This window comes from Uloborus diversus, chromosome 5, assembly GCF_026930045.1.
Source record: "Uloborus diversus isolate 005 chromosome 5, Udiv.v.3.1, whole genome shotgun sequence".
NCBI lineage: Eukaryota > Metazoa > Arthropoda > Arachnida > Araneae > Uloboridae > Uloborus > Uloborus diversus.
In genome coordinates, this window is record NC_072735.1 from 98446996 (window position 1) to 98462402 (window position 15407).

General features: G+C 34.7%; 1 protein-coding gene across 1 annotated transcript in view; it reads right to left on the reverse strand.

The window, feature by feature from the left end:
* Positions 1–14491: 14491 nt before the first annotated feature.
* LOC129222533 (synembryn-A-like) overlaps positions 14492–15407 on the reverse strand; it is a 67062-nt gene continuing 66146 nt past the window's right edge. The window contains exon 15 of the mRNA XM_054857046.1: positions 14492–15335. Within this exon, the coding sequence (XP_054713021.1) occupies positions 15188–15335 (148 nt within the window). The 3' untranslated portion in view covers positions 14492–15187. The remainder of the gene's footprint in view (positions 15336–15407) is intronic.

Consider the following 15407-nt stretch of genomic DNA (forward strand, 5'->3'; position numbering starts at 1 on the left):
CCATTCACAAATTTCAAACTGACTCGAAAGGATCACGCACTTCCTCTTTCTTCAATGAATTCGACAATCCAGATGAACAATAAAGAAGTATTTGTGGATTACTACAACTCAAATGATGTTTAAGGGTTGGGGGGGGGGGAGTCGGATTACCAAATAGGCAATGTAGGCAATAGCCTAGGGGTCCCCGGAGAAATATCAAAGTTGCATATACAAAAAAAAAGTTATATTTTCTTCAAAAAAAAAAAGGTGGGGGGGGGGGGGTGCTCCTTCCTTGTTTGTATTCAATAAAAATATATGTGTTAACGTTGGGTGTGAAAAATTTAGACGCTACAGACCCCCGCCCCTGTTTTTTGACCTCGCCCATGGCTCTAGGGGCCCCCATCACTTCTAATGCTTAAGGAACCCTCGATTCCCTTGATCCGGCCCCTGGGGGTGGGGGGGGTCATAAAATTGTGACTTTGTGATAAGGGGGAGGGAAAGAGTAAGAAGTGTGACATCAAGCATTTTTTAATACGAATATGTTTATAAAAATTAGTTTATGAAAAGTACTTTGTGGACAAATGGGGAGGGGGTCAAAATGTTGAGAAAAAGTGTAACATCATTTATGAACAGCCCCCTTACCAAGAATATCGGACGAAGATTTGCAGAACTAGTATATATATGCAGTATATGAATTAGCTCCATACCCATGGCATTATTTAACGAAAGTGAACTGAGGAAGTGCAGAAAGCCAGCACTTACTCAGTAAGAAATTTGTTAGAAGTAATTAATAAGTAAACATATTGAAGGTCCTGGATCCCAGGGGGAGGGTGGAGGGGAGTTAAAGGTGGGAAGGGGGAGCCAAATTTTGCGGTTTTTGTTTATATTTCGGAAACGGCAGGCAAAACGTGGTTCCGAATAAAAGTGAAAGTTAACAAAATTTATTGTGATTCGTGGTTGGACAGTACTCAGGATTGCCACCGAGTCAGGTTGTGGATCCAGAGAGGTTTCATAACCTTCTCCTCCCTTAAGCGACCAAATATATCTAGCCTAAAATTGCATTTGAGGAACTTAATATGGCAAAAAAAAACCTCTGCCCATACCCCTTTTTTGAGCCCTAAAATTGCTACTTGACCTCCCACCCCTTTCCGTAAATGACTCTCAGGGGTGCCCATCCCCCCCAAGCTCAATGGCGCAAATTCCCCCCCAAAATTTTTCTCGCTTTCGAATCGGGTTAAACATAAATTTTGAAAATATCTAATTTCCAGTCGAATTCCGGGGGGGGGGGGGGGAGCGCTAACAAATACCATTTGAACTTAAATATTGTTGGATTGTTCCGCCTCGCCTTCCCAAAATTTGCATCGTGGACCTTGAGTAAACAAGTTTTGGAGACCCCTGAGTTTTGCTGCCCCCCCCCTTTTTTTTTCAAAGGTATGAATAATTACAGGGAGAATGGATTCAACTTTCTGTTTAGGGATGGAGTGATTACTAGATGTATGCAATATGAACCTTGAAACAGAAATATAATAGTCAGTTAGCTAGAGAGAACGGGGGGGGGGGGGGGTCTCCCCCGAAATATTTTAGAAAATGTATTTTTAAAACCAGTTTTAGACGATCTCTGGTGATGTTTGGGGGATAAAAAGTTTGATGGCCTCTTTCCGGTAATTTTTCAATATTGAAACTTCAAAAACGCAATTGTAAATAGTCTACCGTTGTGTTAGGGAGAAAGGCAGGTTTGGGGGCTCTCCTCCGATAAGTTTTCAAAATTGTAGTTCTAAAGACGCAGTTTTTGACTATCTGTGGTAATGTTAGGGAAAAAAAAAAAGGGGGGCTCGCCCCCGGAAAATTTTCGTGATATAAGTCTTTAAAACCATATTTTAGACTATCTATGGTTAGGGGACAGGCAGTTTTCTGAAATTGATCCTCTAATATTACAATTGTAGCCGACCTTTGTGACGTTAAGAAAAAGAGTTTTTGGAAGCTCTCCCGGAATTTTCTCGAAATTGAAGCCCTAAATTGAAATTTAAGACGATCTTTAATAATGTTGACGAAAGTGGCGCTCCACTTAAATTTTCGAACATGTAGCTTTACGTAAAAACGCAGTTTTGATAGATCTTGATCAGGGCCGTCGTTAGGTCAAAAAACTGGGAGGGGGTACACATTTGGCTGCCCCTTAATTGTTTAAAACGCATGTTCCAATATGCAGAGAGAGAGAGAGAGATTTAGCTTCTGGTTTAGCAGGGATAGTCATTTTACTGGACCTTAATACAAGCAATATAAATTTAATTGTAAGGAGAATATTCAATCAGAAATAGGGGGTGTCGAAGTGCTAGCTCCTGGATTTTTTTCGAAATTGAAGATATAAAAACGCAGCTTTAGAATATATTTTAAGTTGGAGAGGAAGTAAGTAGAGAGGAGGTCCAATATATCCAATAATTTTTACAGAAATTTTAGTTCCCAAAACACAATCGTACGTTATATTTGATTATGAGAGGCGGTCCGGGGGTTCTCCCCGGCAATTTTTCAAGATTTTTAGTTGAGAAACTCGGATTTAGACGATCTATGGTGATGTTACAGGAGGAAGAGACTCGAAGTCATCCCCTGATAAATTTTCAAACTTCTTCAAACTCCAAGCACGTAATTGTGAATTATTTCTGATTGCGACAGGTAAAGGGGGGGGGGGGAATTTGAAAATTGCAGTTCGAAAAATGCAGTTTTAGACGATTTTTAGTGATATTAAGGAGAATAGAGATGCGAACGCCATCCCTCCAAAAGTTTTTGAAAATGAAAGCTTTAAGATGTGGTTGTTGACTTTTTTGTTAAAATGAAGTGCACCGCCAGTTTCTTGAAACTAAAGCTCCGAAAACGTAATTTAAGCTTTACCAAACTTACTTCACTTACTTCACTGAAGGAGGATTGGGGGGGGGGGGGGAGTATTGAAGGGGCTCACGCACAGAAATGTTTCGAAATTGAAGCACTAAAAACGAGATTTAAGACGTTTTTCGGTGATTTTGGCGAGAGAGAGAGAGAGAGGGGGGGGGGGGGTAGCATTCTCTCGAAAAATTTCCGATCTGTAGAAAACGCTGGTTTAGAAGATTTTTGATAAGCTAATGTTAATGGGTGGAGAGATTCGAAGTCCTCCCCTGAAAAATTTTCAAATTGAAATTCAATTAACGCAATCGTAGGCGATTTTAAATACTGTTAGAGGAGTGGGGAGTTTGGGAGATCTCTCTGGAAAAATTTTCTGAAGCCTTGACAATAAAATTTTTGAGGATCTTTAGTAATATTAGGAGGAGGTCAGGTTCGAAAGACCTCAGGAATTTTTTTTTAAATTAAAGTCCAAAAGACGAAATTTATTCGGCCGTGAATGATGATGATTGATTAATTGAGAAGGCAATGGGTTTTAGAACGTTCTCCCGAAATTTTTTCAAGGCCTATGTTTTAAAAACTCAATTCCTGACCAGCTTTTGGGACGTAAAAAGAAGGAATAGGAGTTGTCCACCTCAGTTTGGCTACTTCCCTGTCTTCATTTTAAGTTTTAATTATTGGTAAACATAGTATGGTAATACTTTCTTCCTATTTTAGTTTGCCAAACACGATTATTTGCTTGGATTTTCCATCGTAAAATTGTCAATTTCCAGCCTAATATTTTTGTTTTCTTGAAACACAAGCGTCTGTGGCCCCAGAAAAAGAACTTTTAACATTTTGAACGGATGTGGTAATTTTGTGCGATACCATAGGTCTTATTTATTCCACTTCATTTTACTTTAAATGCTCCTCCTGCATATCTTGATTAAGCTTTGAATTACCCACGATTTTTACGTTCAAACATTTAGAACTCCTGGTGTGATCATTCATCACAATAGTTTTAATCTCTCTTAGCATTAAACTGTTTTTTTCCCCCTCTCTCTCTGTTTCAAATATATTTCTGCGACCCAGGCATTTTTCTCCATTAAGCAACGATTTTCAGAACAATATTTTTCATCAAAAAAATTACATATGGGAAATGTTTCGGCGGCCCCTATGAAGCCATCCTATTTATTTATCTATTTTTTTTTTTTTTACTGAAGAACCATGAAGCATGGTTTTGTATAACCAGGGCAGCCGAGAGAAAAGCCGCGCACCATGTTAGTTTTTTCGCCGGTTCTCCCTCCTATTATGCTAATTTTACTCATGCACAATACTTGAGTTTGAGCCAGGTTCATAGTTTCCGCTTAAGCAGACATACCCACTCTGTGGCCTAGTGAATAGTGCACTGAATACTATTTTTTGCGTTAAAAATGTTTGAAACTCACATTTCCGCGGCCCTTACTTTGACAATCTGATTAAAAGAGAATCATGGATGTTCCTAAATGGTATTTTAACATTACTTTTTCCATTTAAATTTTACTACAAAAATACTTTTTGTCACTATTATTTCAGTTGTTCATTTGTATTTACTATTTTATTTTTTAAAACAACGAAGAGTTTTTCCTTTTTCTTCGTTTGTTACATCTCTAAAAGGAAATTGGCGGCTCCCCTTATTAAAAACTGGGGGGGGGGGTAGCACCCCCTCCCCCCCGGCGTCGGCCCTGATTTTGATAATGTTAGTGGAAGGTGAGTTTCAGTGCCATTCAACCGGCAGTTTTTCGAAATATATACTCCAAAACGCAATTTTAGGATTCTCTTAGATTATGTTAAGAAGAGAGGGGGGGGGGGGGGGAATCAGGGCTCTTTCTTATAAATTTTCCAAAATTGCAGTTCTAGAAACGCAGATTTAGATGACTCTTGATGATAAAGATGGTGTTATTCGGGCGTTACAGTGAAGGGCGTTCTCCTGAAAGTTTTCCAAAATTGAAGTTACATAGTCAAAAAGGATGGATAGCACACATATGCCCTGTGGCAGATATCCTTCGTAAATCCTTAAAAATGGATTCAGCTATTCAGCACACATGGAAAATCAGAACTCGAGAATTTTAAACGATTCAGATATTCTTCTATGCATATCAGATACCTTCTATGCTTCCATCGGCGAAAAACCAACATCACTGAAAGTTTTAATAAAAATCATCTAATGAAAAAATTGAACCAATCCGTTTAAAAATGGTAGAGAAGATGATAAGTAAAGTGAAATGTTTAGTTTATGAAAAAACTATAGTAATTGTCGATTAGAGGGATTAAAAATATGTTATTCGCAAACTTCAAAACTAGTTCTTAACGATTGTCAAGGTGCAAATGAATCAATGAAAGACAAGTGCATAGGTGGTCAGAATTATTACAAACAATAAACTAAGGAGAGGAGAAAATTTTTTATTTTAGTCATTTTTGATCTCTCTCTCCCTCTCATCACTGTCACACATATTCATCATGCAGAATTGTTCTACTTCAGAAGATTTATAATAAATTAAATAGGAAGCAAATCGTCTGATCAAGCTTTGAAACGGGCACAAACTCCATCCCGTCTCTGATGTTCCCTTTATTGAAAAGAGACACGGGTATTAAATTTTGGTAAAAGTACGTGAAAAAAGTATTACTTATGCATCTATTTCTTGTTGAATAAGATTAAATATTTTTTCCTTCCAAAAATCAAAAATTTCATGTTCTAAAGAAAATCAAAACTTCTGGAAAAAAATCCCCCCCAAAAATTTTGATGGCGCAACTTGCGCCATAATCCCCCCCTGTGGGCACCCCTGATGACTCTCCTAAACCAGAAGCTGGATCCGCCTTGCACTGAGCAACAATACTAAAACTGGTTCTTTTAGCAGCCTCTTATATGAAAAATAGTCGCCAAATGCAGATAATAGTTTCTAAATTAGTCTATTATTGGTTGGTCAAAGTCAATTACAGTCACAGGTTGAATTTGATTTGCAAATGAAATAATAGTATGAGAAATATCCATGGGTGCAAGTTTGGTGATGTGTTCAAGACGGAAAATATTTTGAACTCCCCCCTCTCCCTCGCATGCGTTTTTAAGGAAAATTTTATGAGTATAAATGTTGTAAATTTTTGACTATAGCAGTTTTGGAATCTGTTTATTTTGATTTTTTTGCTTTTGACTTTTCTAACACCATGGACCTAATTTAAATTGTAATATTTAAGCGTTTTGATATCGTTGTTCCAAAAACCTAAAAACCACCAATAACGGTGGGTCTGATGTCTCTCCCCCAGAAATTTTTTAAATTGAAGTCCAAAAAACGCAATGATAGGTCAATTTGGCAAACTTCAGGGACTCTCTTACATCAATTTTTCAAACTGATAGTCCCAAAATCACAATATTGGGCGATCTTCAAGGGAGCCCATATGGGGGGGGGGGGGGGCTCAAGCCCTCCCCCTTTGAAATTAGAACATTCTTGCTTTCAGTGCTTTTTTCTTTGCAAAAATGTAAAAACATTTCTTCTCCAGCAATTAATGAATAAGTTATTAAAAATGTCAAATTTTAATAACTCTATTCAGTACTGAAATCGGTTTCTATGAGGAAAATATCTGAGCACCCCCCTTAAAATTTTGCCTATGTGCGCCCTTGGCGATCTTCAAAAATATTATAGAAGGGGGGGGGGGCGGCTGGCTCTCCCCGAAATTGAAGCTTTGAAGATTTTGAAATTGAAGCTTTTAAAAACGAAATTGCACTCCATCTTTCACAACACTTATACGCTTTTTGAATGCATTATCGAAGGGATGGAGTTCAAGAACTCTCCTTTGACAAATATTTCGAAATTGAAGCTCGAAAAACGCAATTTTAGACGATGTTGGATGATGTTAGGGGTAAAAGCGTTCGGGGCTCCAAGTCATTAATTTTTTGCCGATTGTAAACCTTTTTATTGCAGCAATAAAATCGCTTGGGACATAAGATTTTCACTTTTGCAACATAAATCAGTTCTCATCGAAAAGTCTACCCAAGCTAGCGCGAACAAACCAGAGAAGAAAGAAAGGTGGGGGAAGGGTATGGGTGATTAATGAACTAGCACCATACCCCCCCCCCCCTCCAGTCTTCATTTGTAAAAGAATTCTTTTATATGATCGCAGGGTGGTAGAATTAGCAATAAAAAAACAGCTTCAGTGAAGTACATATACATTTTTTTAATTAGGAACAATATCCAATATTCATTAATTAAAAAAAGCAAAACGGGAACTGAATCCTCACCCAAGGGAGGGCCCAAGAATCATGCCCCTCAAAAGGCACTCAAATACAGCCTAAAGTAGCGTTTTAAATATTTCAGCATCGAAAAATTTTCGAAAGAGAACTCTTAAAACCTCAGAAACGAAAATTTTTCGGGCTGGGCGGCGGAATACCCCTCTCTCTCCTTTTGTGAAGCAGGCACACTAAAGTCAGTGTAAGTTTGAGTTTCAGATTTATTTTTCTATCGAAAGAGCAACATTCCCCACATCGCCAAAGACATCCCAAAGTTTTAAGACTTCAATTTCGAAAATGTTTCGAGAAAGACCCCTGAATTCCCTAACTCTTAACTCATTTAAAAATAGCCAAAATAGCATTTTAATACTTTAGCATAAAAAAATTTTCGGGGGAGAGAGACCCCCCCCCCCCGAATTCTTTCCCTTAAGTTCACTAAATTTGATTTAAATTTGTAGTTCTCCTTTTCATCACCGAAGTTTTTAGAATTTAATTTCTAAAATTTATCGAGAGGAAGACTTCGAATTCCCTCTTCTTAAATCCCCTAAAGCAGAGTTCTGAACGTTTCATCTTTGAAGGGGGAGGGGACCCCGAACCCCACCCTCTATGCTCATTAAAGATGGTCTAAAGTTGCGCTTTCAAGACTCTAGTTTCGGAATTTCGCCTAAAGAGACCCCCCCCCCTCTTGACATTACCAAAGACAGCCTAAAAGTTTTAAGACTTCAATTACAAACATTTTTCGGTAGAGGGTCCCAAATACCCTTTCTCTTAAGTCATTTTAGTGTAGCCTCAAATAGTTATTAATGCATAAGCTACAAAACATTTTTAGGTTGGAACACCGAAACCATCTCTCATCAATTCACTAAGGATTGCCTAGATTAGTGTTTTTAAGACTCCAGTTTCCGACTTTGTTTAAAACCTCATCCTCCCCACTTTTACATCATTAAAGACAGCCTAAACATTTTTGACCTTTTTTTAGAGTTTCCAGAGGAGAAATCCCAAACCACTCCTAGCTTTAAAAATGGCTTAAAAATAAGTTTTTCGATTTTGTATTCTGGAGTCCTTGAGTAGTCCCCCCCCCCTCTTACATTCTCTAAAATATAAATGTATTAAGACTTCAGTATCGTGGGTAAATTTGCGGACTCACACTCTTTGCAAGACAGCGTTTTTTCGCAAACTCGTGCTGCCGTTATTTTTCGTGTTTCTTTTCTCTCCCCCCCCCCCTCCTATTTCCATTCTAGCGAGTGTTAGATTGAAAGTCATTGGAGTTCAGTGATTCTTCAAGTCTAAGAATATTTTACCAGAAACATGCCAAAGATGCAGGAACAGTTGCACATCGGTGTTTCAAACCAGTTTGGAATTTGCCTCCGACTCTTTCCAGAATTCCTATTTTCATTAGAAATCTTCAAAATTCCCGATAGTTCCCATTTTACGTGATAATGGTGGACGCTCTTTGATGTGGTGTGAACATTTCATTCCGCCAGCAATCACACTCAATCGGTGATTCAGATTCAACTCTAAGACAATTTAAGAGCGTACATAATTTTCCATTTATGCGTAAGTTTGCAAAAAAAAAAAAAAAAAACCCGCTAATGAGAAAAAAACGAAAGAATGATCGAAAGTAACGAGTGAAAATGAAAGACGAAAGGCCATCAATTCGAGAGAATAGCGAGCAATTCCGCGGTATGCAATGCAGTGAGTTGGAAAAAACAGAGCTACCTAAAAAAGTCAAACGGCGTGAATCCAAAAGCACGTTGCAAACAAAACAAGCCCATGGTGAAAAATCGAGAGAATGTCGATGTAAATTCGTGGTTATGGAAAGATCCAGTAATATTAAAGCATATTTTTCAAACACTCATTTTTTCTTTTTTTAGTAAAAACTGAAGGAAAGTCATGGAATTTCTTTCCGTCCCTGCCTCTGTCTCGGAAATTTTGTACAAGACGGAAATCCGTCCTGAGACGGAAGGTCTTGCACCCATGGAAATATCTTTTCAGTTAGTTATATGTATGGAAACTGGTACCCTAGGTAACAGTCTGGTACAGTAAGCAATCTGATACTGTATCTGTAAAATCAAGGGGGAAAAAACACTAGTTTGAAAAAGACAAAAAATTAAATCAGAGCTCATATTTTTTTCTTGATACAAAAATTGAGTCCTTCAAATAATTTTATAAATGATATTAATAAAAATTTAAATAAATATAAAAAGTTCTAAAAATAATAAAAAAGTTATAATGCAATCATTTATGGTACCAACAATGGACAAAATTCTTTTGGTGAAAAAATAGAAATCCTTTTGTCATTAATAAATAAACAAGTAATAATCATACTTTGTAATTATTAGTGATACCAAAGAATAATACAAAAAACCACTGCCAATCTCTGAAGTATTTGGATAAAACTGTTGTAACTGTACCTTGAATTGTATAAAAAGAATATAAACCTATCTTTCATTATTGTTTAACAAAAAAGGAAAGGCAAATATGATTTGTAAACTGCTTCGTCACTATGAGTCTTTCACAAGAACAAAAGTAATTTGGAAAAAGGTAAAGTAATTTGAAATTCTAAGCACATTAAAACATTATACATCATTTAGGACATATATAAATATTTCAAACTTTATTCCTTTTGATACAAACACAACAGAAGTATTATAACATTAAAAGCACATGGATACTGATGGTACAAGATATGTGGTACATTAAACAAAATGCAGACTACAAAAGTATGAAAAATTAGCACCAAATGATGAATAACAGAAATTCAAGCATTACAAAAACATTACTGAAGATCATCTAAAAAACAGGCGTGGAAGGGGGAAGGGGGAGAGTTGCATAGTTTGTAAACAAAACTGCCAGAGAATCAAAATTAAAAAGCCTGCTTTTCTATTTGGAAAAATAAGTAGTTAAAAATATTTTCAATGAAATTTTTAATTAAATGTAGTCGAAATGCATATATACAAATACGTGCCAAGCAATAATTATTCAAATTTTTTTGACAAAAACTGTCAAAAGTATCGCAAAAAAGTTTTTGACTAGTGCTTATTTAAACTATAGATATATGCAACTGCAGTGGGATTAAATCCCACTGCTTTGAAACTTATTTCTTTAAATGGTTTACATGCAATCATCAATGCCACACAAATTTTGCAGGAGAGTTATAGCTCTAAGTGTTAGCACTGTAAACAGTTCTCCCTAACAATACTGATTAATCATGATCATACATCTTATAAAATTGAAACCATACCTGCCAGCCTAAAAGAGAAAAAAAAAAAGATCTTCTGGTCAAATCTTGAAAACTTTTTTTGGACAAAAAAAAAAAAAAAAAGAAAAAAAAAATCATGCAATATTTATATGGTATAAAATTGATTTATAAGGTAGGTTAAGATATTTACAAAAGTTTTAAGAAATATTAAATAATTTTTGAAACATAAGACTATACTTTGAGTGCATACATCACATATTCTGGTTAAAATAGTTCTCTAAAGAATGAAACCTACATGGTTATCCTTATTCAAAGCTGAATTTTATCTGATTAAAATATGTATAAAATGAATGCCATTTTTTAACAAAAAGAAACTTATTTTCTGTGTGAAAAAAAAGTACAACAAAATATGAAACATAAATTCATTATTCATTTTACAAAACCATTTTACAGAAACAGTTTTCATTTCAGACTAATTTCATTCAACAAGAAAACACACAAAGAAGAACTAAAATTGCTAAATATCTAATATATTAGATGTAGACTGCTTCAAGATAAAGAATTATGGAAAGATAATTGCAAATTGGATATTTTGAGCTTCAATTATTGAATTTTTAACCATACTATATGTTTCTCAATTTATGCAAATTTTTGCAATTTGAACTTTTTAGACAAAGTATGATTTTTAAGTAATTTTGTTGGGAGTAATCTAAAACTAATTGATTATTTAAAAATGAGAAATCTACTTTGAGTATTTAGGCCGACTGAATTTCCAAGTTGACAATTCAGGAGGAAGTATAAGCTTAGAGTCACAATAATGATTCCACACCACAATTTATCATTGAAATTTTAAGCTACATCTACCTGAGTTATATCCCACTCCACTCCCTATAAAAAATTTCAATACCCAAATTCATACCTGAAAATCTATTCACTTATTGATTTAAAATCAACAATGATAAAGGTTTCTGACATTCAGCTCTGTTATGGTTATTCCATACTGATAATCCCTAATAAGGGTGAAACTGGTTTCCATGGGGGGCCCCCGCCCATATAGGGGGGGGGGGGCTCAAGTCCCCCTTAAAAATTAGAACTTCCTTGTTTTTAGTATTTTTTTCTTTGCAAAAATATTTCTTCTCTAGTCATTAATAAATAAGTAATTAAAAATGTCAAATCTTAATGACTCTAATCTGTCCTGAAATTGGTTTTCATGGGGAAAATATCATGCTAAACCATGGTTAAAATATCTGAGCCCTCCCCCCTTACAATTTTGCATATGGGCCCCCATGCTGGTTTCTGGATACCATAACAAGCTGTCTGGTATTTGCTTGTGATGATGGATTTGTTTTTACATCTTCTTATGAATAAAATGTTTTACAATGATAGTTTTATCTATTTGTGAAAAGAATAAAACAACGAAAGTTATGTCATACTAATGCCAACATTCTCTTTCAGGCAGGGCCGGATTTGGAAATGTGGAGGCCCCGGGGCAACGAAGGAGTGGAAGCCTCTAATCAGGGTTCGAAAAGATCATCATATTTTTGAAAATATCCAATATTTTCAACCCACAAAAAGTTAGGATAAGCAGGACCGGATTTAGGGGAGGGCAGGCGGGGCTACTGCCCTGGGGCCTCCACAACAAAGGGGTCCCCACAATAAAAGTTTTACAAAATATCCTAACTTTCACGGGTCAGCAAATTTTATGTTTTTTCTCCCCTATAAATTATAATAATAATAATATAAAAAAATACATAGCAGTAACTTCAAGATGTATTTAGTATTAAAGTGCCGATCGAAAATATCAGATATACACCTATGTATCGAAATTATTCGGATATACATCAAAGTATTGGATATTTTCGAAAATATGATGATCTTTTCGAACCCTGATTAGGGGCTTCCACTCCTTCGTTGCCCCGGGGCCTCCACACTTCCAAATCTGGCCCTGTTTTCTTTCCACCCTAAATATTGTTGATTCTAAGTATGATGTGCTGAATTTATTGCTTTCCTATGTTGTCTGTCAAGGAGAAATTTGTTGAAAAATTTTACCCAGCGTGAGCTTGTCTTAGCAAGGTTGCAGTGTATATATATGGGGAAAAAAGGCATTTACATTGCAATAAATTACAAAACACCATATTTTATGTTACATATAGTTCAAACAATAATTTCGACATGAGAGATTTCATAAGTAAATAGCTGCTAAACATGGCTAGGAGGTGGTAAAATGATCTGTGCAATTTAACATCCAAAATGGTGCAATAAAAATTACATATATGTATGTATAGTTAGACAAAATATCCTACAAATACATAGAAGGCAAGAAAAGATACAAATTAAGAAGATTGAAAAGATGAAGGCATAACACAAAAAACAGGGGCACCTTGAATTTAAATTTTTGGGAAGAGGAAATTCTCAATTTACAAAATGTAACTCCAAGAATTTACCAAATGATGAAACATGTGCATGCACATTGCACACAAACCTAACTTGTAATGAAAAGAGACAGTAGGTGACATTAAAAAAAAAAAAAAAAGCCAATATTGCACCACTATCTTTAAACTAGAAAATCGCCTGTCAAGGTATGACGGGTGAAAATTGCTTCTGCATTTGTGCGAAGCAATTGCCTGTTTGGTGATATTTTCATAGTTGAAATTGTAACCCTAACTCCAGTGGATTAACCCTAAACTCCAGTAGGTAGAGTTCATTGTTGACTATTTTTTCGTTTCTTCATTCCCCTGAAATGAGTCTTACAAGTAAAACAGTTAAGTTACCGGATCCAGTTTAACATCTTCAAAATAAAGTACTTCCCTGCATGTTAAACATTCAAAAACATGTTATCAAATTATCATGCCGTAGCGAGGGTTTCATTGCTGAAACTCGTGGGTTACTCAATCATTGTCTATTATATATATATGGATTGTAAATAAGTATGTTTGCAACAATTGCATGGTTAAATAAATTCCACATAGCAAAGCACAAATTTGTAAAGAAAATTAGAGAGAGAAAAAAAGTTTCCTTAATAAAGTTCTTTGCTTTATTGCATTGGATTTCTTCAACTGACTACAAAATATTTATTGTGCACAAAGCACTTTTGAAAATTAAACTATGTAAAACTGTTACGTAACATTATGCATTATATTTATCATTACTAAATATCCTTGTTAAAGGATAACACAATAGGTATAGCAACAAGTAAAGAGAAAATAAGTTTTCAAAAATTTTAATAACATTGCACATTAGGCCAAAAATGAAATAAATTTATATTTAAAAAAAATCGATTTTAAAAATATTGCCTTAATTTACTTTTTTTTAATTAGAGTTTTAACTTGTTAACAATTCATGATAAGATGTTTTGTGGATCAAATGTAAAGCAATATTCACTCAAATATTATTATTCATTAGAGCAAAATATTATTGACATTTAATGTCACTTATGCAAAGTTTGAATAAAAAACATGTAGTCCCGGAAACAAAAATGAAATTTTTTAAATTTTTCAGTGAGCTAGAGCTTTTTAAAATATAAATTTAATAATATGTCTTTAGTTTTCTTCCAAAACATCAGAGATTTTGATAAAATTACCTCAATTTAAAAAATAATTCACATAAAAGGAACCTTAGAAAGGAATTTTAGAGATACCTCTGTAAATAATTTCTTACAACAGATTTTATAAGTACTGCTGGCTTACTTATTAGAAAAATACATATAGGAATAAAATGAATAGCAGTATATAATTGTTTTTTATCAAATGTTTTATATTAAATGCTCAAAAATTTATAAAACAGTAATTTCAAATATATCGGTCATAACTTTTCTTTCTCTAAGCTAATTTCATAAAGTAGGATTTGTAAAGTCCTCATCTCATACTCAATGAGATGGTTTTTGCAATATTTAGTACTGCAGACTTTTGTATTCATGTAGCAACTTAATAGACCAACCCCATGAGAACCTGCATTTGGTCCAACTGGCAGTATCATAATTATTTTCCTAGACCTGTTAGACCAAATGTGGATTCTAACAGGTTAAAAACTAATTGGGTAATCGAAAAACATAAATAATCAGAAATTGCTGAGCGCTTCCAATAAAATACATTGCATATAGGATTTTTAAAAACTTTACTACTAAGCTACCTACCATGTTTAAATATTGATCAAAGACTTGTTACAATAAGTTAAAATATTTCCATAGTTTAAGCCACAACATTTTCATAAAATAAAAGCTTTCCTCACTGAAGATACTAAGCATCTGTCTCAGTGTTTGGAAAGCGAATTCTCAGTGGTTATGATAATAATATATGCATTAACTAGTTTTATCAAAAAATTAGCTAAAAAGATACCATATAATGTACAACACATTATCTGTTAAATGTTGTACCAAAATTTCAAAAGTAAATTTTTTTCACATCTCAATATGGGTGATTTGTTTTCAATGCATATTATATTAAAAGGAAAGTGCATATATTTGCATATTTTATAGATACACATGTATATACATTAAATGCGACATATGCACTGTCATATAAATAAACAGAATACAGCTATACATATTTATAGATTTGTCCCATGTACACAAAATTCTCTATTCACGAATGCATGTATGACAAGAAATTTATTTTACAAATAGTGTTCCCAATTTGCTGTAATATTTTCATGATTAAATAAACAAATAAAATGATACCAAATGCAAATAAATGATACCTTTTAAAGAAAATTATCTTCCAAGGTAAACCATGTTTAGTAATCACATGCAGCAAGACTTTACACAATTCGAACAATTTGCACACTGAAAAAATGTACTCACATTAAAACAAATCACAAAAGATGAGGACACGGAATTGATTTGGTGAGCGTCTGCAGAGAGTAAAATACTTTTTTCAGAGCTTTCTCTCCTAGACTGGCTCCTAATCTGAATCGGAGTCTCCTGGCGCAGAAGCTTTTGCTGCTCCTTTTTCTTGGAACTCCAGGATATGACTGACAGCATGTGGTTTACCATCCTCCCCCACCCTCATTGGTTGAATTAGACCATCTCTACAGAGTATAAAAGAGCAACTATAAACAAATATTATTCAAGAAATGATGACCTTTGGTTCAAGCATTAAAATTTTGATAAATTCAATATTG